The sequence below is a fragment of the Anomaloglossus baeobatrachus genome, chromosome 5 (assembly GCF_048569485.1).
Source record: "Anomaloglossus baeobatrachus isolate aAnoBae1 chromosome 5, aAnoBae1.hap1, whole genome shotgun sequence".
NCBI lineage: Eukaryota > Metazoa > Chordata > Amphibia > Anura > Aromobatidae > Anomaloglossus > Anomaloglossus baeobatrachus.
In genome coordinates this window covers 40,677,475-40,700,225 of record NC_134357.1, presented here as the reverse complement: position 1 = coordinate 40,700,225, position 22,751 = coordinate 40,677,475, and the positions used below count along the sequence as shown (strand labels likewise).

General features: G+C 43.8%; 1 protein-coding gene across 1 annotated transcript in view; it reads left to right on the top strand.

Moving 5' to 3' along the window:
* MMP21 (matrix metallopeptidase 21) overlaps positions 1–22,025 on the top strand; it is a 45,798-nt gene extending 23,773 nt beyond the window's left edge. Inside the window, exons 5-7 of the mRNA XM_075352247.1 lie at positions 10,057–10,314; positions 14,728–14,900; positions 19,822–22,025. Of these exons, the coding sequence (XP_075208362.1) occupies positions 10,057–10,314; positions 14,728–14,900; positions 19,822–20,121 (731 nt within the window). The 3' untranslated portion in view covers positions 20,122–22,025. The remainder of the gene's footprint in view (positions 1–10,056; positions 10,315–14,727; positions 14,901–19,821) is intronic.
* Positions 22,026–22,751: the final 726 nt, after the last annotated feature.

Below are 22,751 nucleotides of genomic sequence, written 5' to 3'. Positions count from 1 at the left end.
GATCGCGTCACGTCCTTCCATATTATTTCTATAACTTGGACACTCCAAAATTTTGTTTCTTCTTCTGTAGAACAACTTTTGTGCTTCTGGTCATCATCTTGCTGCTGGATCCCCGTTCTCTTGAGATACAACTCATGGACAAATGTCCTGACATTTTGCTTTAGAACTCCAGAATTCACTTATGGCCGCCAATCTTGACTAGATACAGCAGGTGGTCTTTAGAAAACTGCAGATGTTCCTTATGGAGAGCAGCGGCTTTCTTCCTGCTATCCTGCCATGCACACCTTTGTTGTTTAGTGTCCTCCTGATGATAGGCTCATAAACATTAATTAATGTGACAAAGGCCTTTAGTTGCTTAGAGGTTACCTTGAGTTCCTTTGTGACGTTGTGGACTATTGTACTCCTGTGTCTTGGAGTGATGTTTGTTGGATGACCACTCACTTCTAGGGTAATAATGATGTTGATTTTTCTCTCTATGTGCATAATCTGACTGTGGATTGGTAGCGTACAAACTCATTAGGTAATGTCATTAGCTAATTTCACAGAGACCTTTAGTTGCTTAGAGCAGGGTTTCCCAACTCCAGTCCTCAAGGCACACCAACTGTGCAGGTTTTTGGGATGTCCTTAGTATTGCACAGGTGTTAATGTAATTACCTGCCCAGGTGCTGGTTCCAACAGCAGTGCAATGCTAAGGAAATCCTGAAAACATGCACTGTTGGTGTGCCTTGAGGACTGGAGTTGGGAAACCCTGGCTTAGAGGTTACCTTGAGTTCCTTTGTAACCTTGTGGACTAGTGTACTCCTGTGTCTTGGAGTGATCTTTGTTGTATGACCACTCCTAGGGTAATAAAGACTTTGATTTTTCTCTCTATGTGCATAATCTGACTGTGGCTTGGTGGAGTCCAAACTCATTAGGTAATGTCACTAGCTAATCTCACAGAGACCTTTAGTTGCTTAGAGGTTACCTTGAGTTCCTTTTTAACTTGCGGACTATTGTACGCCTGTGTCATGGCTGATCTTTGTTGGATGACCACTCCTAGGGTAATAAAGATCTTGATTTTTCTCTATGTGCATAATCTGACTGTGGAACGGTGGAATCCAAATTCATTACCTAATGTCACAGAGACCTTTAGTTGCTTAGAGGTTACCTTGAGGTTTCCTTTGTAACCTTGTGGACTATTGTATACCTGCATCTTGAAGTGATCTTTGTTGGATGACCACACCTGTGGAGGGTAATAAAGATCTTGATTTTTCTCTATATGTACAGAATTTGTGAATTGTGGAGTCCAAACTCATTAGAGATACTTTTGTAACATTTTGTAACATTTTCCAGCATGATGAACATTAACAACTTGTCGGAGATGTTCAGAAATCTCCTCTGGGCCATGATACACTTCTAAAAACATGTTGTAAAGTTCTGACTTTGACAGATTCTTGTTCTTTAAATATAACCGGTCACCCACTCACATCTGATTGCCATGCCATTGATTGAAAACACTATTGTAACTTCACCTTCAAATTATCTGCTAATCCTAATAGTTCACATGCTTTTATCACTCATATGTTATATTGGCTCATTTTCCTTGCCAAAAAAAGTAAGTCTAATATTTTGGCATCTGCAATTGCGGCTCCATTCTTACAGTGATAAAAAATGCCACCTTCTACACAGACGATTCAACCACAGGGACCCTCAGTGCACATGTGTGACCAGCACTTCAGTAAGGGTTGTCCAGTGAAAACAAGTTAGCATCTATCCGCAGGAGAGGTGATTATTAGGCTAAGTTCACACACTGCGTTATTTGACGCTGCGTTTTTGTGCGTTTTTTTTGCGGCAAAAAACGCACAATAACGCACCCGCGTCAAAAACGCATGCGTTTTTACCGCGTTTCGGTGCGTTTTTTGCTGCATTTTGCACGTTTTTTTTATCAGTGAACAATGTCATTAAAGATTGTTGAAAAGGAAAAAAAAAAAAGAGGTCTGTCATTTCCTTCTTCAATATGTTCTTCATTCTCCACTAGTGTATCCAGGAGAGCACACAGCTGCAGAACTACAAGGCTCAGCATCCTCCATCCAGGACTGTATGCTGGAGGGAGAGGCAGGGGGAGAAGAACTATAAGGCTCAGCATACTCCATCCAATAGTGTATACAGGAGAGCAGACAGCAGTTGCAGAACTACAAGGCTCAGCATCCTCCATCCAGGACTGTATGCAGGAGTTTTTTGCACCCCAAAAAATGACGTGGGCTTTGCCATATTTTTGTATGCTAGCCAGGTACTGCAGGCAGGTACGGGCTGCCCCCGACCCCCAGCTGCCTATTTGCACCTGGCTGGGAACCAAAAATATAGGGAAGCCCTTTTTTTTTTTTAATTATTTCATGAATTGTATGAAATAATTTAAAAAAAAAAAATGACGTGGGCTTTGCCCAATTTTTGAGTCCAGCCAGGTACAACTAGGCAGCTGGGGATTGGAATCCGCAGTACAGAGTGCCCAAGCTTTCTAGGCACCCCCGCTGCGAATTGCAGTCCGCAGCCACCCCAGAAAATGGCGCTTTTATAGAAGCGCCATCTTCTGGCGTTGTATCCAACTCTTCCAGCTGCCCTGGTGACGGGTGGCTTGCTGGGTAATGATGGGGTTAGTGCTATCTGTATATTATCAACTGGCCCTAAGCCCGAAGTTCATGGTGTCATGCCAATATTAGACATGGCCACCATGAATTTCTAGTAAAGATAAAAAAAACACAACACACAGAAAAATATTTTTATTAGAAATAAAACACAACACAATTAGTGACTCCATCTTTATTGAAATAAAGAACCCCCCTCTGCAGTAATCCTGGGTCAAGGGTCTCGCGCCGTCCAATCCGGATCCAATATCATCTGATCGGTTTGCTGGAAGGCATACCGATCAGTTGATGTGTCAGGTTCAAGGACCTGAATCACATGACACATCAGCTGATTGTATAAACGGTTTTTTACAATCAGCTGATGCATCGGTGCAAAAAAATAAAATAAAATACACACGTCTGTGCTGACTCCCGTCCGATCGCTGCAGGAGCTGCTGGTGATCAGTGATGCGGTCTCCTGACGGCATCAGCTGATAGTTTAAGCCGGCCGGGCGGTAAAAAGCCGGCGTCACCGCGAGACTTACGATCAGCTGATGCGTCAGGTGCCGTATCATGTGACCGCATCAGGTGATCAGCGGCATGTCCTGCATCCATCGGACGTGCTGTTCGGGAGTCTGCACACAGCCAGAGCGGCGGTACCGGGAGAGGAGCTGGGAGCGGACATGGCCCCGGGAGTCTGCAAATAGGTGAGTATGACATTTTTTTTTCTACTGTTCACTTTTGATTTTGCAGCTGCTTCCATCTCCCACCCATTCATGGCACCGCATGGGAGGTGGAGGCAGCGGTGGCAGTATCGGGAGGATTCACGCTTCTGTGTTTACTGACAGAAGGAATCCTCTTCCTGTACATGTCACTTTACTGCCCACCCCTTGAGTTTATAGCTGCGTTTTTAGTCATAGAAACGCACTAAAATGCAGCTATATTTGCAATTTGCGTTTTTGAACATCTCATTGAACTAAATGGGTGGAAAACGCAAAAATAATTGACATGCTGTGTTTTTGTGGGCGCCACAAAAACGCAGCTAAAAAAACCCAGCAAAAATGAAAACTCATAGACTTTGCTGGGGAAGCAAAGTCATGCAGTTTTCTGAGCAAAAACGCACCCGAAAAACGCGCAAAAACGCTGCACTGTGTGAACTTACCCTTAGTGATGGGGAACCTGAAGTGTAATTTTGGGTCCGTACCGGACACCTAGTGTCCAGGAATGGACCTTGGACATGGACTTCCCTAAATCCGTATTACTGTTTGGGTTTGGCCACCTGGTTAGAAATAAATTGAAAAAAAGGAAGCAAAAATCTGGGATTAAAGCAGGACAATTATACTCGGCAAGTTTCTGCTCGCAGCTGTCACACAGCTTCCGGGTTCGCTCGTTAAATCTTATGAATATTCACTGCTTCTCCCTCCCCACACTCTGTGCCAGTGTCTGTGATTGGTTGCAGTCAGAGGGTGAGGGCACAGTCTGACTGCAACCAATCACAGATGCTGGCACATTGGTTGCAGTCAGCCTGCTCCCTCACCCTATGTGCCAGCATCTGTGATTGGTTGCAGTCAGACTGCTCCCTCACCCTATCACAGATGCCGACACAGAGGGTGGGGGCACAGTCTGTGCCAGAGTCTGATTGGTTGCAGTCAGAGGGTGGGGGTGCAGTCTGTGCCAGTGTCTGTTTGGTTGCAGTCAGAGGGTGCGGGCGCAGTTTGTGCCAGTGTCTGATTGGTTGTAGTCAGAAGGTGGGGGCGCAGTCTGTGCCAGTGTCTGGTTGCAGTCAGAGGGTGGGGGCGCAGTCTGTGCCAGTGTCTGATTGGTTGTGGCCAGTCTGTGCCAGTGTCTGATTGGTTGCAGTCAGAGGGTGGGGGTGCAGTCTGTGCCAGTGTCTGATTGGTTACGGTCAGAGGGTGGGGGCGCAGTCTGTGCCAGTGTCTGATTGGTTGCGGTCAGAGGGTGGGGGCGCAGTCTGTGCCAGTGTCTGATTGGTTGCAGTCAGAGGGTGGGGGCGCAGTTTGTGCCAGTGTCTGATTGGTTGCAGTCAGAGGGTGGGGGCACAGGATGACTGCAACCAATCTCAGATGGTGGGTGCGGGAAGCAGTGAATATTTATAAGATTTAATGAGTGGGCCTGGAAGCACTGTGACAGCAGCGTGCACAGGAACTCTGTAAGTATAATTGTCCTACTTTAATTCCGATTTCCCTTTCTTCTGCAGCCCCTTAGCGCTTCCTAATACCATTTTATAGCACTAAAGTTCCAATCCTCACATTCTTATGGGGCCTGGGGCTACGTTCAAGTCCAGTCCCAAGCTTTTTTTTTTTTTTTAGGTCCGGCCGAACCTACCAAACCCGAACATCTGTGGATTCGGCCATCTCTATTGATAACTTACTGATCAATGGAGGTCTGACCGATGGACCCCGCACAAGCTCAGTGCACATGCTCAGTAATCGCTCCATTCATTGCTCATGGGGCTGGACAGTGTTGCGCTTTTTAGCCCCGGCAGCCCACTAGAGAATAAATGGAGCAGGCATCCAACCTGCCGCTACATCTTGTAACTGGGATAAAAATTCCCTGTTCTGCTGATAAAGTTCGTATACCGGAGGTCGAAAACCCACCGATTAGTAAGTTATACCTTTGTTGTCACGGGTTTCTTCTCCCATATCACACAATCAACAGAGCGAGAAATGGCGGTACAATCAAAAGATCATTTATTCCAAGCAAATCAAAACGGTCCATAAGATAATCCACAAAACAGAGGGTAAAATTAATCCAGTAACACAAATATAGTCTGGTAAGCGATAAATGTCCAGGTCTCTCTCTGAGAAGTCTCAGTCCAGAGGATCAATCTTCCCGCTGCTTCATTCTTGAAGTTCTCTAACAGACTGCCAAATCTCCCAGGTAAGCAGAGAGGTTACAGTAGGTGGACTCTAGGCCCACCTCCTCCCACACCCAGGGACGGACCTTGCACTATAGATGTGATTACTTACAAACAGAAATGTACACAGAAGCAGTACAAATAAAGGACAGTGAGGCAAGCTTAAAATAGGAATCTGTACAGCAAGATACACCTCCCCCATATCCCACCATCACACTTGTACATGATGACCCCTTTAATGCAGTGCTGGTCACACATGTGAACTACTGAAGGTCCCAGTGGTCAAATCCCCCATGTAGTAAAGAGGACCTGACATTTTTCCTAATATTTTCCTTAATATTTACTAACAAATGGCCTCTCAGTATAGATACAGGTCCCTCTGCTGCAGCAGCGCCGGAGCCGTGAACCGTATTTCTATATTACCGCACACATACAGGAAGATCACTCTTGATTTGTAGCATAAAAAATACATGATACAAAATAACAGGAAAAAAAATTGCAAAACAACTGAATAGAAATCTAGGAGTATATAAATATAGCGCAACGGTGCCACTTCTGATCTAAGTCTAGGGCGCGTGAATGCGGGAAAAAACTGCCCGGACGGCACAAAGGTAATATCTTCCCATATAAGATTCAGCCAGATTCATTTTCCCTTAAAATCTGTTGAATACACATAATAACAAAAGAGAAATAATCTCCGGGAGAGTAACCTTAATCAAAGTATCATGCATACAAATAAAAATATAAGAAGCTAATAAAGGCTGCATGAAAATGCCAATAAAACTTGGAAGGTAATATCCCCGGCTGCAGGTAAGTAATAATGATGTAAATGCGGAGATACGGAGGCTGCTGGAGGGCGCTAATTCACTGGAGAATAACACAGCGCATGGGAAGAGTCCGCGATGGCAATGTACTGCGACAAAGGAATCTCATTTAAAGGGCCAGCACTCCCTGTGTATAATTTCCAGCTTTCATTGGCCAGTTTTTCTGATTTAAAAGGGATTCTGCTATCTACTTTCTCTGCACTGCTGAGCTAGCCAGCTCTTTGTTAAGGGTTCAAAATGTGCCCTCATATATATCACTACATAATGCAGAAAAATTGACTATATAAATGTCCAGCGAGATCTGTAGATCATTAATGACTGGTCCAGTGGGCAGACCCAGACCATACTTTGCACCTCCTGTCAGCCTGATACAATCCTTTTCCCTGTAACTGGTCCAGTGGGCGAACCTGGACCATCTTTTGCACCTCCTGGCAACCCGATACAATCCTTTTCCCTGTAACTGGTCCAGTTGACGAACCTGGACCATCTTTTGCACCTCCTGGCAGCCTAATAAAACCATTTTCCCTGTAACGTCCAGTGGACGAACCTGGACCATCTTTTGCACCTCCTGTCAGCCTGATACAACCCTTTTCCCTGTAACTGGTCCAGTGGACGAACCTGGACCATCTTTTGCACCTCCTGGCAGCCTAACACAACCCTTTTCCCTGTGACTGGTCCAGTGGGCGGACCTAAATCATCCTTTGCACCTCTTATCAGCCTGATACAATCCTTTTCCCTGTAACTGGTCCAGTGGACGAACCTGGACCATCTTTTGCACCTTCTGTCAGCCTGATACAATCCTTTTCCCTGTGACTGGTCCAGTGGGCGGACCTAAATCATCCTTTGCACCTCCTGGCAGCCTGATACAATCCTTTTCCCTGTAACTGGTCCAGTGGACGAACCTGGACCATCTTTTGCACCTCCTGGCAGCCTGATACAACCCTTTTCCCTGTAACTGGTCCAGTGAGCGAACCTGGACCATCTTTTGCACCTCCTGGCAGCCTGATACAATCCTTTTCCCTGTGACTGGTCCAGTGGGCGAACCTAAATCATCCTTTGCACCTCCTGGCAGCCTGATACAACCCTTTTCCCTTTGACTGGTCCAGTGGGCGGACCTAAATCATCCTTTGCACCTCTTATCAGCTTAATACAATCCTTTTCCCTGTGACTGGTCCACTGGGCAGACCTGGACCATACTTTGCACCTCCTGTCAGTCTGATACAACCCTTTTTCCTGTGGCTTGTGCTATTGCCATTTGTCTACACCCTGGCGCAAAGATGAGTTAAGCAATGTGAAATGTGCATGCGCTAGGCCTTTTGGAGAATTCTCGTAGCCCAAAGTTTATAGCCAGATGCTGGAAAACGGGCTGTAATGTCCGGCTGTCCGGAGTCCGCCGGAATGCTCTAGGCCTGCCCATTGGACTCATTGGCCATGACCATCATCTACATATAGCGCTGGATACCTAGATAGTCATTTTCCTATGTTATATGGGCACATTTAGACCCTGTGCATACACTGTGGTTTTTGATGCAGTTTTTTTTTTTTTCTTTTTTTTAAATCTGCACCAAAATCTACATGCCTCTCCTGAAGCCTGCAAAGTCTATGGGATTTTAGATTTGTTGTGCACACGATGCGATTTTATTCTGTGCGGTTTTGGTGCAGATTTTGATGCTGAAAAAATATACAGAATGCCAATTAAGGGTGAAGATTAGCAGAGATTTTTCACCCATTGACTTCAATCCATTGACTTTCTTGATGGCCCAAAAAAATGCATAAAAAATGCACCAAAACTGCATCCGGTTTTGACGCTTTTTTTGCCACAGTGTACAGATCTGGTGCAGAAAATTTCTTGCACTAAATCTGCAGCCTGTGCACATGGCCTTAGAACGCAAAAGATTAGTACAATATAACCTGATAGTTATTTGTTAAAGTCTACCATGTGCTCGAGACACATCCAATATATAATCGACGGGGGATGGGTGCCGAAACACCGATCGGTAAAGCAAAAGGCAAAGAAACGCTAAAGTGAGCTCCTCCGAAACTGAAGACGGACTCAACAAAAAACAGTTTTTATTATATTGGGTGTTTTAAGTCTGTTTTTTATTCAAGCCATATTTTTTCCATTTGTGCCTTTTTTAGTCACTTTTTTTTAGGTATTTATTTTTTAAGTTCAGCCTTGTGGACGAGGTTTAGGTTTTTGATATTTTCACCTGATTCATCATTTTTGACTTTAAAAATTTGTACAACTTTTGGGCCAATGCCATGTCCCCCCCCATGTTGTGATTTTATGCACTCAATTTTATTTTGAGGCCTTCTTGTAGAATTTGGTGCAAAAAAAATAATCAGCAAAAAATATTTGGGAGATAATACAATCCATTTTGCTCTTACAGAAACCATCTTGTCTTATAACTGAAGGATGTCATAGGGCTCAGCTAACACTGATGGGCAGGGAAGTTTCACATCTCAATACACACCCCTGCGGCTCTTATTGGTGCATAGTTCTAAGGAGTCATTTCTTTGTTTGAGGTACTATATAAACTAGGCACATGATGTAATAAAGTAGAAATTTTCAGTACACCACAAAGCGTGTGTGTGCTGTAATGATTTCCCAAGCACTTGTAAAACAGATTTTTACTAAGTTGGAGTTCCAAGGGCATAGTAGTGTAATTCGCTCACATACCTTTAGACATAAAAGAAAAGTGATTTAAGAAAATCATAAATGAGTCGGGGCCTATAAGATTGTGTTAAGTGTTCTAAGGAATAGCACTCAGATGAGGGCCTCAGCTGCTTTTTTTTTTATTTTGGGGGGAGAATCAGCGAGATATCAGCAACTGGACTCACTGATCAAATTTTAGGACATGACATGTCTAAACTATTTAAAAGTTGAGATACGCTATGGATAGTGCTGAGCTTGCATTGGATGTGGTCAATTATATTCATGGAAATTGGCCCATAAAAACAATCTTTAGCTGCTAATTGACCAGCATCCCTTTTTAAAGTCAAAGGGGCGTTCCGATACTTGGCTGATCTGCAGTAATCCAGCAGTGGCCGCTAAACAATTTTTCATTTTCCACCAGGGCTCTTTTAAGGGGCCCCACTAATTATGGCCACCGTCTTATGGGTCCTTCACATGTCCATGATTTTGATACGTAAGACGCCATTTTCATACATACCAAAGACACAACATACACAGACCCATTAAATCAATCGGTTTGCGCACACATCAGTGTTTTCACAAGGACCGTGTGTCCGTGCGCACACACGCGTGACTGTCTGTTCTGCATGGAGACAAGTCAGTTTTTCTCCAGTAGCACTGATGTCACACAGACCACACACTGATGTGATCCGTGTGACACGTACCGGAGAAAACACGTGTCTCCGGCGCTGCTGTGACTTGCTTCCAGGCCCGTTCATTATGCTAATGAATATTCACTGCACCACCAATCCAGAAGCAGCAGCGCCAAGGACAGCAGCGACAGGGATAGGTGAGTAAAAATTTCCTAAACTCCGTGTGCTATCATGGATAGCACACAGGGAAGACACGTGTGCCATAATTATGGCACACGGAGGGCGATATGGCCCTTCAACACATCCGTGAAAAAAGTGTGTTTTCCATAAACGTGTGAAAGAGGCCTTAGTTAATGTGGCACACACTTTGGTGATCAGCTGGTCCCCGTGGGTGGTTGTCCATATGAAACATCTCCTTTAACATGTCGCTCCCACTTCTTCTCATCAGACACGTTGTCCATTACAGGATTATGTGAAGGACCTTTCGACGCAGTATTTGATTTTGTAAGAAAAGAGAGAAACCAATATGGAAAGATTGCTGGGTGGTACAACACTTACTTCTTCAGGAATGGCTGGTACTGGATGTACGAGAACAAAAATAATAGGACGCGCTATGGAGACCCCATTGCTATTTCATCTGGTTGGCAAGGAATTCCTGTGGAGAACATCGATGCCTTTGTTCATGTATGGACCTGGACCAAGGACGTCTACTACTTCTTTAAAGGTATGGAGATCAACAGAAAAAGATGTCTCCTGAAAATGGAAGTACAGAAAGGACGACGTTCTTCCTCAGTGGCTCTTTTCTGGTTTAGAGAATGGGGTCATGAGCCTAAAACATCTGACTGTCCCAATGGGGCAGATAGAGTGGGTGTCTAAAGGCCCCGTTACACGCAGCGACGTATCTAACGATATACCGCCGGGGTCACTGATTCCGTGACGCACATCCGGCATTGTTAGCGACGTCGTTGCGTGTGACACCAACGAACGGCCGTTAACGATGGAAAATACTCACCAAATCATCCATCGTTGACACGTCGTTCATTTTCAAAAAATCGTTGGTTGTTGAGGATGCAGGTTGTTCGTCGTTCCTGCGGCAGCACACATCACTACGTGTGACACCGCAGGAATGAGGAACATCACCGTACTTGCGGCCCACCGCAATGAGTAAGGAAGGAGGTGGGCGTGATATTCCGCTCGCTCATCTCCGGCCCTCCGCTTCTATTGGGCGGCCACATAGTGACGCCGCTGTGACGCTGAACTAACCTCCCCCTTAGACAGGAGGCGGTTCGCCGGCCACAGCGACGTCGTGTGACGGGTCCTAACGATGTTGTGCGTCACGGGCAGCAATTTGCCCATGACGCACAACCGACGGGGGCGGGTGCTTTCACCAGCGATGTCGCTGCGTGTATATCCCCTTTAAGACAACTTATTTAAAGGACATTTCCAGGTTTTAACATGGATGACAGGTACATACTGATCCTATCACATGCAATTCCTCTTATCCATACGATTGTGTGGAGTACTGAAGTTTGGGATATAGGGTTAAGCTTTAGTTCCAGACACAATTGTATATCCTGTACTGTGTCACAATACAGCAATTAATGGTCCACAGTCATCAGAATACCCCTTTGTATTGGTAACCCTGGGGGATCTCATAGGAATAACCAGCAATGTTAAATCCAGGAAAATCCTTATGCAAACCTTTTTCTTATTCTTCATCTATACCACAATGATGGTCTATCCGAAGCATTCGTATTGTCCATCCATAAAGCCAGTGTTGACTCCTGGTGATGCTGAAAACTCCTCAATGTCTTACATAATTGGTGTATAATCTACACTTTCTCTGTACTCTATAATATTCTCCAATTAGATGTGTCTACCCATGACTAGTGATGAGTGGGCACTACCATGCTCGGGTGCTCGGTACTTGTAACTATTGATGAGCGAGCACTACCATGCTCGGGTGCTCAGTACTTGTAACTAGTGATGAGCGGGCACTACCATGCTCGGGTGCTCAGTACTTGTAACTAGTGATGAGCGAGCACTACCATGCTCGGGTGCTCAGTACTTGTAACTAGTGATGAGCGGGCACTACCATGCTCGGGTGCTCGGTACTTGTAACTATTGATGAGCGAGCACTACCATGCTCGGGTGCTCAGCACTTGTAACTAGTGATGAGCGGGCACTACCATGCTCGGGTGCTCAGTACTTGTAACTAGTGATGAGCGGGCACTACCATGCTCGGGTGCTCGGTACTTGTAACTAGTGATGAGCGAGCACTACCATGCACGGGTGCTCGGTACTTGTAACTAGTGATGAGCGGGCACTACCATGCTCGGGTGCTCGGTACTCGTAACTAGTGATGAGCGAGCACTACCATGCTCGAGGGCTCTGTACTTGTAACTAGTGATGAGCAGGCACTACCATGCTCGGGTGCTCAGTACTCGTAACTAGTGATGAGCGGGCACTACCATGCTCGGGTGCTCGGTACTTGTAACTAGTGATGAGCGGGCACTACCATACTCGGGTGCTCGGTACTCGTAACTAGTGATGAGCGGGCACTACCATGCTCGGGTGCTCAGTACTCGTAACTAGTGATGAGCGGGCACTACCATGCTCGGGTGCTCGGTACTTGTAACTAGTGATGAGCGGGCACTACCATACTCGGGTGCTCGGTACTCGTAACTAGTGATGAGTGAGCACTACCATGCTCGGGTGCTCAGTACTTGTAACTAGTGATTAGTGAGCACTACCATGCTCGGGTGCTCAGTACTCGTAACTAGTGATGAGCGGGCACTACCATGCTCGGGTGCTCAGTACTTGTAACTAGTGATGAGCGAGCACTACCATGCTCGGGTGCTCAGTACTCGTAACTAGTGATGAGCGGGCACTACCATGCTCGGGTGCTCAGTACTCGTAACTAGTGATGAGCGGGCACTACCATGCTCGGGTGCTCAGTACTCGTATCTAGTGATGAGCGGGCACTACCATGCTCGGGTGCTCAGTACTTGTAACTAGTGATGAGCGAGCACTACCATGCTCGGGTGCTCAGTACTCGTAACTAGTGATGAGCGGGCACTACCATGCTCGGGTGCTCAGTACTCGTAACTAGTGATGAGCGGGCACTACCATGCTCAGGTGCTCAGTACTCGTATCTAGTGATGAGCGGGCACTACCATGCTCGGGTGCTCGGTACTTGTAACTAGTGATGAAGCGGGCACTACCATGCTCGAGTGCTCGGTACTTGTAACTAGTGATGAGCGGGCACTACCATGCTCAGGTGCTCAGTACTTGTAACTAGTGATGAGCGGGCACTACCATGCTCCGATCTCGTAACGAGTAGTGATGGTTTAACACTGCCATGTGCGGTTGCTCAGTACACGTAACGAGCAACTGGATGCTTGGATCGGCACGACTCGACTACATGAGTAAAATTGAAGTCAATGGATGACTCGAGCATTTTTCCGGGAGATCTTCATTGACTTCCATTATACTAGACTACTTGAGTGGCGCCCATCTAAGCGTCCCACTGCTGAGGATTTTGGAGCAGCACCAGGAGTCAAAACCAGGGCTGTGGAGTCGGTAAGCCAAACCTTCGACTCCGACTCAGACTCCTCAAATTCTCTTGCACCGACTCAGACTCCGGCTCCGACTCCGGCTCCGGCTCCGACTCCGGCTCCTACATATATTGCTTATAGTTAGGTGAAAAATTTATTGTAGTACATGAATATGTGTATGTGAACATCAGACATTTAATAATTTTTATGATACAATAATCAAGATATTTGGATAGAACATAAAATATATTTATTGGAATACAACTTTAGAACACAAAAAACTGTAATAAATTGTAAATATGTAATACACTATGTAATATACAGTAGATTACATATATATCTTGTGTGTGTATATACACTGTGTGTATATATATATATATATATATATATATATATATATATATATATATATATATATATATTACATATTTACAATTTATTAGTTTTTTGTGTTCTAAAGTTGTATTCCAATAAATATTTTATGTTCTATCCAAATATCTTGATTATTGTATCATAAAAACAATTAAATGTCTGATGTTCACATTGTACTACAATAAATGTTTCACTTAAATATAAGCATTATACTAAATGTTATTATTTAGTAAAATATTCAGCACATTCTGCATTGCACTCCTGTCCCCAATTTATTATATATTTTAGGAGTCGGAGTCGGTGCATTTTATACCGACTCCGACTCCGACTCCACCAAAATGAGCTCCGACTCCGACTCCACGACTCCGACTCCACAGCCCTGGTCAAAACTAGCTATATGGATAGAAAATACTAATACTAAGGATAGGACATCATTGTGCTATAGCTGGAGAATTGGAAAAAGGTGCGCTTAGGTGTTTTCCAGGTTTTAACATTGCTGGCATGCAACTGCTCTTTACGAGTACCAAGCTCATCATTACCCATGACATGTCCAAAATAAAACAATACTCCAGTCTGGTCGAGTGCTCTGAAGGTGGAAGGTTTGGGCTTCATGGTATGAAGGATCATTTTTGGTTCCGCAAGCACCAAAGTTGAGAGACATCCATTCCTTTCCTAAGTGAAGAGTTTGTCTTAATGGACTGTGCAGTTATATTTGCCCCCGGGGATGAGGATCTGAGTTATATTTGCCCCCGGGGATGAGGATCTGAGTTATATTTGCCCCCGGGGATGAGGATCTGAGTTATATTTGTCCCCGGGGATGAGGATCTGAGTTATATTTGTCCCCGGGGATGAGGATCTGAGTTATATTTGCCCCCGGGGATGAGGATCTGAGTTATATTTGCCCCCGGGGATGAGGATCTCAGTTATATTTGCCCCCGGGGATGAGGATCTGAGTTATATTTGCCCCCGGGGATGAGGATCTGAGACTTGCATTGAAGGATGATTTATAGAAAAATAAAATCTACATTATCAGGTGTAGGATCGTCAAAAGGTAAGAAGTGCCGGGTGTGAAGTAGGATAGGAATTCCTCACACAGAGACTAGAAAGAGATCTGTTTTCCGACATCACACGGAGGAGTCGTGGGATCTGTCTCCGCTGCTCTGGGGAATTCTGTGCAATTAACGCCCCCTCCCCCCCTACATTTACAGGAACGCTGTACTGGAGGTACGATAGTGAAAACGACAAAGCCTTCTCTGAAGACACTCAGGGGAAGACCTACCCCAGGCTCATTTCTCAAGGTTTTCCTGGAATTCCCAGTCCAATCAACACAGCCTACTTTGACAGGAGGACACAGAGCATTTACTTCTTTAAAGACTCCCAGGTGAGAGGAAACTTCTCATTTCATGACATATACAGTACTTTTTGTATAGATTCCAGACTTATAATTAACCCTATATACAGTGTGTCCACTCATATCCTGTCCACCGCCATTAACTTGAGAACGGCGGCAGCTATAGGCATAGAAGTGGTGTCTAGGTATAGTAAAGTAGCCATGCACTACACAATGAAACCACCTATAGCGCCACCTGGTGGAAAATAACGGAGTTAGCATTTTTATCTTTAAAACGGAACAAGATAGAGAAAAAAAGTGAATTAAAAAATTGTAGGGCATCATAAATTCAATACTAATCGACACCTTGCATACAGAAATGCTATGATATGAAACCCATGACACCCCCCAAAACATTGAATGGAACTCATTTAACTTTGATGCTAAAGTGGCCCCCGTCAGCTGCAATGCACATCTGGCCTCTGCACAGCATACTGTATCTGGCTGCACGTTGTGCAATATGGTAGGTGACACGTTTGCACAAGCATCTGTGATACGTCGTCGTAGGTCCTGCAATGTTGGTGGAGGGGTCGCATACACCTGCTGTTTGATGTGACCTCACAGAAAGAAGTCCAATGGGGTCAGGTCAGGTGAGCGTGGGGATCATTCCACACAGCCACCATACCCAATGACTTGTAGGAAGGTCTCCATGAGGTATCACTTCACGTCCGCAGCCTTGTGAGTTTTACACGTTCTAATGATAGTATTTCTGTATGCAAGGTGTCGATTCGTATTGAATTGATGCTGCCCTACAATTTTTTAATTCACTTTTTTTCTCTATCTCGTTCTGTTTTCGAGCTAAAAATGCTAACTCCGTTGTTTTCCACCAGGTGGCGCTATAGGTGGTTTCATTGCGTAGCACACGGCTAATTTACTATACCTAGACACCACTTCTATGCATATAGCTGCCGCCGTTCTCAAGTTAATGGCGGTGGACAGGATATGGGTGGACACACTGTATGTATGGTTTTAGGAAAAGCAGCAGATACACCTTTGTCTATGAGCCGTGTCTGGTATTGCAAGCACAGCCCTATTCATTTGATTGCTGCAGACTTACCCCCAAACTTATGGCCCTTCATCACCTGCTACTTACCAACCATTACTTACATGCAAACATGGCAGAGGCACATTTAGGCCACAGCCCATTCTTCAACCAAAAATAACCAAAATGTGTTTTGAATCATAAAAAGGGAGGATGCACACAAATCCGGGATGTTGTGCATATATAATATGTACTTCAGACCTTTTAAAGGGGATGTGTTATTTTCCATCAATATGTCATTTATAACATGGTCTAAATGCAGCTGTTTATCTGAAGCCGGCGAGTTTTGATCTTTTGTTGCTGCGCCTCTTACTTCCAGAGATATCGTTGTGTCTTTCTTGCATGTAAATCTAGTCTTTTCTCAAGAACACGCCCACAAAGAGCTAAGGACTCCGCCCACTTAGCTAAGAAGACAAGATTTACATAAATAGGAAGCAGGGGCCATATCTCAGGAACAGAGAGGAGTAGGAAAAAAAGAAAACCAACGTTGAATTCAGAACAACAGTGACAATTGTCCCATGTAAAAAGAATTGCTATATCTATGGGATGTGATGGGACCCACATTAAGGAGATGGGAGGGTTGTATAGGATTTTGGATAAACAGCTAATGCCATAAGACATTTCACAGCTTTGTTCCGGCTTCTTTATGCCAGATGAAAATTCGGTGCTGGGTGGGATCCTGGCAGACCTCAGCGCTTCTCCTTACAATGTGTCATTAAGACTTGGAACCGCACCAGCTACCGCCTTGAGGATGTGCACTTTGCAATAAGCATCCAATATACTAACTAATTAGGAGTATCTACCGCTGCCTGGAGTGTCTCGCTGGCAAGTCGGTGCCAGGTACTTGGGTTCTGACATTTAGCTTTATAGTTTTGTTCCTATAAAGTGAGGAGTTTTTAAAAGTAAATCTAACCAAAGTATTACTTATTTGTACTTCATAAGTCTTTGAGTGGCATAGTTATTAGCAATGGTCAGGGAGGAAAAAATATTTTTTTTTTATTCATTTGGTGAATTTTGCACTGTTGTAAATGAATAAATGTACATTTTTGCTCTTATGAGCAAAATATATCTACAGTTGAAACCAGAATTTTCCATCCACTATCTAAAAAGACACATCTGCAGGTTTTTCCCTCCGCTCTCTATACAGAGATCTGCAGGTTTTTCCCTCTGCTCTTTATACAGACCCATCTGCAGGTTTTTCCCTCCGCTCTCTATACAGACACATTTGCCGGTGTTTCCCTCCGCTCTCTATACAGACACATCTGCAGGTTTTTCCTCCACTCTATACAGACATCTGCAGGTTTTTCTCACTATCTGACATGAAATCAGAATAAACCTTTCCCTTTTTAGGTCAATTAGGAACCAAAATTATTTATATTTGCCAAATGCCAGAATAACGAGAGCGAGAGAATGTTTTAAGGCATTTTTATTACTTTCTGAAAAGTTTATATACACTAAGAGTACTATGCCTTTATACAATATGGGACAGCCCATATGATGATATCATGACTTTGGAAGCTTCTGATAGGTTTATTGGCAACATCTGAGTTAATTAGAGACACACCTGTGGATGTATTTTAATGCACACCTGAAACACACTGCCTCTTTGTGTGGCATCATGGGAAAGTCAAAATAAATCAGCCACGATCTCAGGAAGAGAATTGTGGACTTGCACACGTCTGGTTTATTCTTGGTGCAATTTCCAGATTCCTGAATGTGCCTCGTTCAATCTGTACAAATAATTATATGCAAGTACAAACAAGATGGGAATTTCCAGCCATCATACCACTCAGGAAGGAGACGAGTTCTGTGTACCAGAGATGAACGTGCTTTGGTCAGACATGTGCAGATCAACCCAAGAACAAAAGCAAAAGACCTTGTGAAGATGCTGGCGGAAGCTGGTAAGATTGTGTCATTATCCACAGTGAAACGAGTACTGTATCAACATGGGCTGAAAGGCCACTCTGCCAGGAAGAAGCCATTACTCCAAAAGAAACAGAAAAAAAGCCAGATTAATCTTTGCAAACACACACAGGAAAAAAAAAAAGACCTAAATTTTTGAAGACATGTCCTGGTCTGACTAAACTAAAAAATTGAACTGTTTGGCCATAATGACCATCGTTATGTTTAGAGGAAAAAGGGAGAAGCTTTGAAGCCTAAGAACACCATCCCAACTGTGAAACACGGGGGAGGCAGCATCATGTTGTGGGGTTGTTTTGCTGCAGGAGGGACTAGTGCACGTCACAAAATAGATGGCATCATGAGGAAAGAAGATTATGTGGCAATACTGAAGAACATCACAAGACATCAGCCAGGAACTTAAAGATTAGGCGGAAAGGAGTCTTCGAAATGGACAATGTCCTGAAGCTACTGCCAAACTGGTTACAGAGTGGCTTAAAGATAAGTCAAATGTTTTGGAGTGGCCATCACAAAGGCCTGATCTCATCCTATTGAAAATTTATGAGCAAAGCTGAAAAGGCCGGAACGAGCAAGAGACCAACAAACATGGCTCAGTTACACCAGTTCTGTCAGGAGGAATGGGCCCAAATTCCACACCAACTATTGTGAGAAGCTTGTGGAAGGAGATCCAAAACATTTCACTAAGGGAAATGCTACCAAATACTAATGAAATGTATGTAAACTTTTTACTTTTCAGAAAGTAGGAAAAATGCCTTAGACAGTCTCTCTCTCATTATTTGGCATTTGGGAAATATAAATAATTTTGGTTCCTAATTGACCTAAAATGGGAAAGGTTTATTCTGATTTCATGTCAGATAGTGAGAAAAACCTGCAGATGTGTCTGTATAGAGAGCGGAGGGAAAAACCTGCAGATGTGTCTGTATAGAGAGCGGAGGGAAAAACCTGCAGATGTGTCTGTATAGAGAGCGGAGGGAAAAACCTGCAGATGTGTCTGTATAGAGAGCGGAGGGAAAAACCTGTAGATGTGTCTGTATAGAGAGCGGAGGGAAAAACCTGCAGATGTGTCTGTATAGAGAGCGGAGGGAAAAACCTGCAGATGTGTCTTTATAGAGAGCGGAGGGAAAAACCTGCAGATGTGTCTTTATAGAGAGCGGAGGGAAAAACCTGCAGATGTGTCTGTATAGAGAGCGGAGGGAAAAACCTGCAGATGTGTCTTTATAGAGAGCGGAGGGAAAAACCTGCAGATGTGTCTTTATAGAGAGTGGAGGGAAAAACCTGCAGATGTCTGTATAGAGAGCGGAGGGAAAAAGCTGCAGCTGTGTCTGTATAGAGAGTGGAGGGAAAAACAAGCAGATGTCTGTATAGAGAGCGGAGAGATAAAGCTGCAGCTGTGTCTTCATAGAGACTGGAAGGAAATTAGCTTTCAACTGTATTATATACATATAAATAAATCTAAATATACAGGACAAGAATTGCACACAGATGGTATCCGTGTACGGTCTGTAATTTTATGCTCCCATAGACTTATATGGATGATTTTAATCAGTGACTCGGATCATGAATGTACAGCCTCAGTTTTTTCTCTTTTTTTGGACCATTTAACAAAAAAACCCCAAAACTTAACAGCTAACAGTGTATAGTGGATGAGTTTTAGGACAGAAAATCTCATAGTAAATATACGTGAAAAACAGATGTCTGAATGAGGCCTTAAGAATAGGGGCTTGTACACAGCAAATTACAGTATGGAGAGGAGGGAAAGTATCTACAGTCTCAGGGAAAACTGGCCATAGCTGGAAGGGAAAGCACATAATGGGTAAATCACTCCGGATATGAAGCCGATATATGACAGTCAGTGAAGACCACAAAAATCCGGACATTAAAGGTGATGATCAGATCTTAAACTTTTTACTGAAATTTGTGTGGATAATAAAATCCCCTTTTTATTCGCAGGTTTTTGCCTTTGATGTAAACAAAAATCTTGTGGTTCCAAATTTTCCAAAGAAAATAGAGGAGGTTTTTCCTGCGGTTGTTAGAAACAACCATCCCCGGACTAATGTTGACGCCGCCTATTACTCCTATAGCCACTCGTCCCTGTTTCTATTCAAGGGGAAGCACTTCTGGAGAGCGGTCAGTGATCAGGACAGGCGGACAAACCCTTCTCTGCCCCTCAACGGGCTGTTTCCTCAGCAGGTGATCTCGGAGCAGTGGTTTGATATATGTAACGTGCACTCATCCTTATTAAAATTGTGACCTGGAACTTCCTATTGATTATGAAAGGGGATAAGCCACTTGTTTGCTCCTAGACTTTGGCACAAAAAAGGGCCAAAAATCTTGCATCACTTTTTAGGCTTGATTACGATGTAAGCACAATATGGCGGGCATGACTTAAAATGACAATGTATCAGACGGCGTTCATGGCATATAAACTGGAGATCAAAATTAGAGAACAATGTATGATCACTTGCCTTTTTCTGAAATAAATGTAATTTTTTTTTTTTTGTAAGGGGCGCACCATGCTACCAGAACAGGGTTTACAAAAGATCCAAAGTTTATCAACATAAAACCTTTATTTTGCCCAAAATGTGATGATAATTAGAGAACAGCAATGACTGTAGCACAGAGAAAGATAAGTACATTTTCTGAAGGTAACAACAGTCAGTAGGACGTGCACCGGCCGTCGCTGTGAATGACTTCAGCACATCTGTGGCCACAGGACATCACTAGTCTCTCACACTGCTCTGGTGGGATTTTGGTCCACTCTTCTTCCACAGTTCTTTGTTGTGGGTTTCTTGGCCATAACTTTGTCACCAAGGATTTTCCAGAGGTTTTCTATTGGTTTTTGATCAGGACTCTGGGCTTTGGCCATTTTATTGTTTTCTGTTTCAAGGAACGGTTTTACCCGTTTTGCTGTGTGACAGGAGGCATTGTCCTGCATGAAAATTGCTTGATGATTGAGTGATGAACACAAGTAAGGAACCATGTGTTGCTGAAGAAGGTTCTGATCTACACTTGCATTCACTGTGTCGTGTATCTGTATGAGAGGTCCAACTCCTGCTGCAGAAATCATTCCCCAAACCATGACACTTCCTCCACCACCTTTTAGTGACTTCTAAACACACTTTTGGTTCAATCTTTCCCCATTTGGTTTCTCATCAGACCCAAATAAATTTAACTTGCTTTCATCACTAAAATAAACTGTGGCCACTTCTCTTTCCACACAACATGCTCCTCACCAAAGGGGAGGCTATCCTTTTAATTCTTTCTGCTAATGAGAGGTTTGGTTACTGCAGAGTGGACTTTCAGTCCAAATATTCTTAAACGTCATGACACTGTATAATGAAACAGATCCTTACCCTGTTCAGTGCGGAACTGGCGAGCAATTCCAGCTGTAGTGTTGAAACGATTTCCCATGGAGATTCTCCACATTATATTGTCCTCGCTTGTATTTGTCTTTTGTGGGCGACCAGCCTTCTTGGAGGACTTTGAAGAGTTAATGATGTTGTAATGATGCAATATTCTCAAAATCACAGACTTGTAACAACCAACTTCTCTTGCAATGTCTGATAGGGTCACCCCTTTGGGCTTTCATCTGGGCAACCTTCTGCCGGAGGGTTTCAGTCACTTTAGAACAGCACACCATTTTTGAAAAGTTAGTTCAAACTGGAAAGTTAGGCGCCAGTTACATAGGGCTTGTCAGATAATTAAAGGAAATTGGCACCAGGTGCCAGATTAACTCCAATACCTTGCAGGGATCTGAAAGTGTTCTCTAATTCTGATCCATTTTCTTTTTGATTTATCTCATTTACATTTTTATTATGGGCTTTGGAATAAATTCAATGTATAAAATAAGCTTAAAATACTGCAAATTTCCTCATGTCAGGATATAATCACATAGGATGATACAATGACCACAACATTTAGTGTTCTCTAATTTTGATCTCCAGTGTACCGTACATGGTTTGTGCTATGGATACAGGTTATATGACAATAGGGAGGATTGTCTGCTCTTGCTTGTACAGACACAGCAGGTCCTTATGGCCGCTACATTAGTCCTTTTTGTAAGACAAAAACTTCTATGGTTTTGCTTTTTGTCCTGTTAAAATTATTTATTTTCTACTTATAAAAGTTATAATGCAATGTTGTATTTACTAATAAAGTCACCAAATATATTTTATCCCAGAAATGTTTCTTGTCTCAACACAAACCATCAAAGGAGTAAGTACATGGATTGAGGCTTTAAACTGCGCCAACGTACAGCTTTACCATAAATCGGAGGATTGCGCAAGCTGAAGAGTTTCACATATGAATAGCAGCGTTAATTCCAAAATCTTGCAGTCATTTATAAGCTGTGCTCATTTTGGGTAAAAGCACACATCACTGCAGAATCTGTTCCCTTATACAAATGAATTAAATCGCCCTATGGTACACGTACCGCACTAAGGCCGGTTTCACACATCCGACTTTTCTTCAGTTTGTCGGATCCGGCGCGCTCCCGTACAGTGTATACAGTACAATGGTCGCGCTGCAACTTCCTTGTCACATGAAAGCACGTGACCGGAGATTGTCGCGCGGCCATTGTACTGTATACACTGTATGGGAGCGCACCGGATCCGACAAACTGAAGAAAAGCCGGATGTGTGAAACCGGCCTAATGCGCCACCAATGGACATGTACTGCACGCAGGCAACAAGGGACAGCCCTAAAAATGCCCACACAGATTGGATGATTGGCAACCAAATTTGCCAATATTAAGTGGAACAGTTAAGGGCAGTTTCACACATCCAGCATTTCACCAGATCCGGCAGACTCCAGTACAGTGTAATACAGTACAATGGCATCGCGGCATCCTCCGGTCACATGCCCCAATGCCATTGTACAGT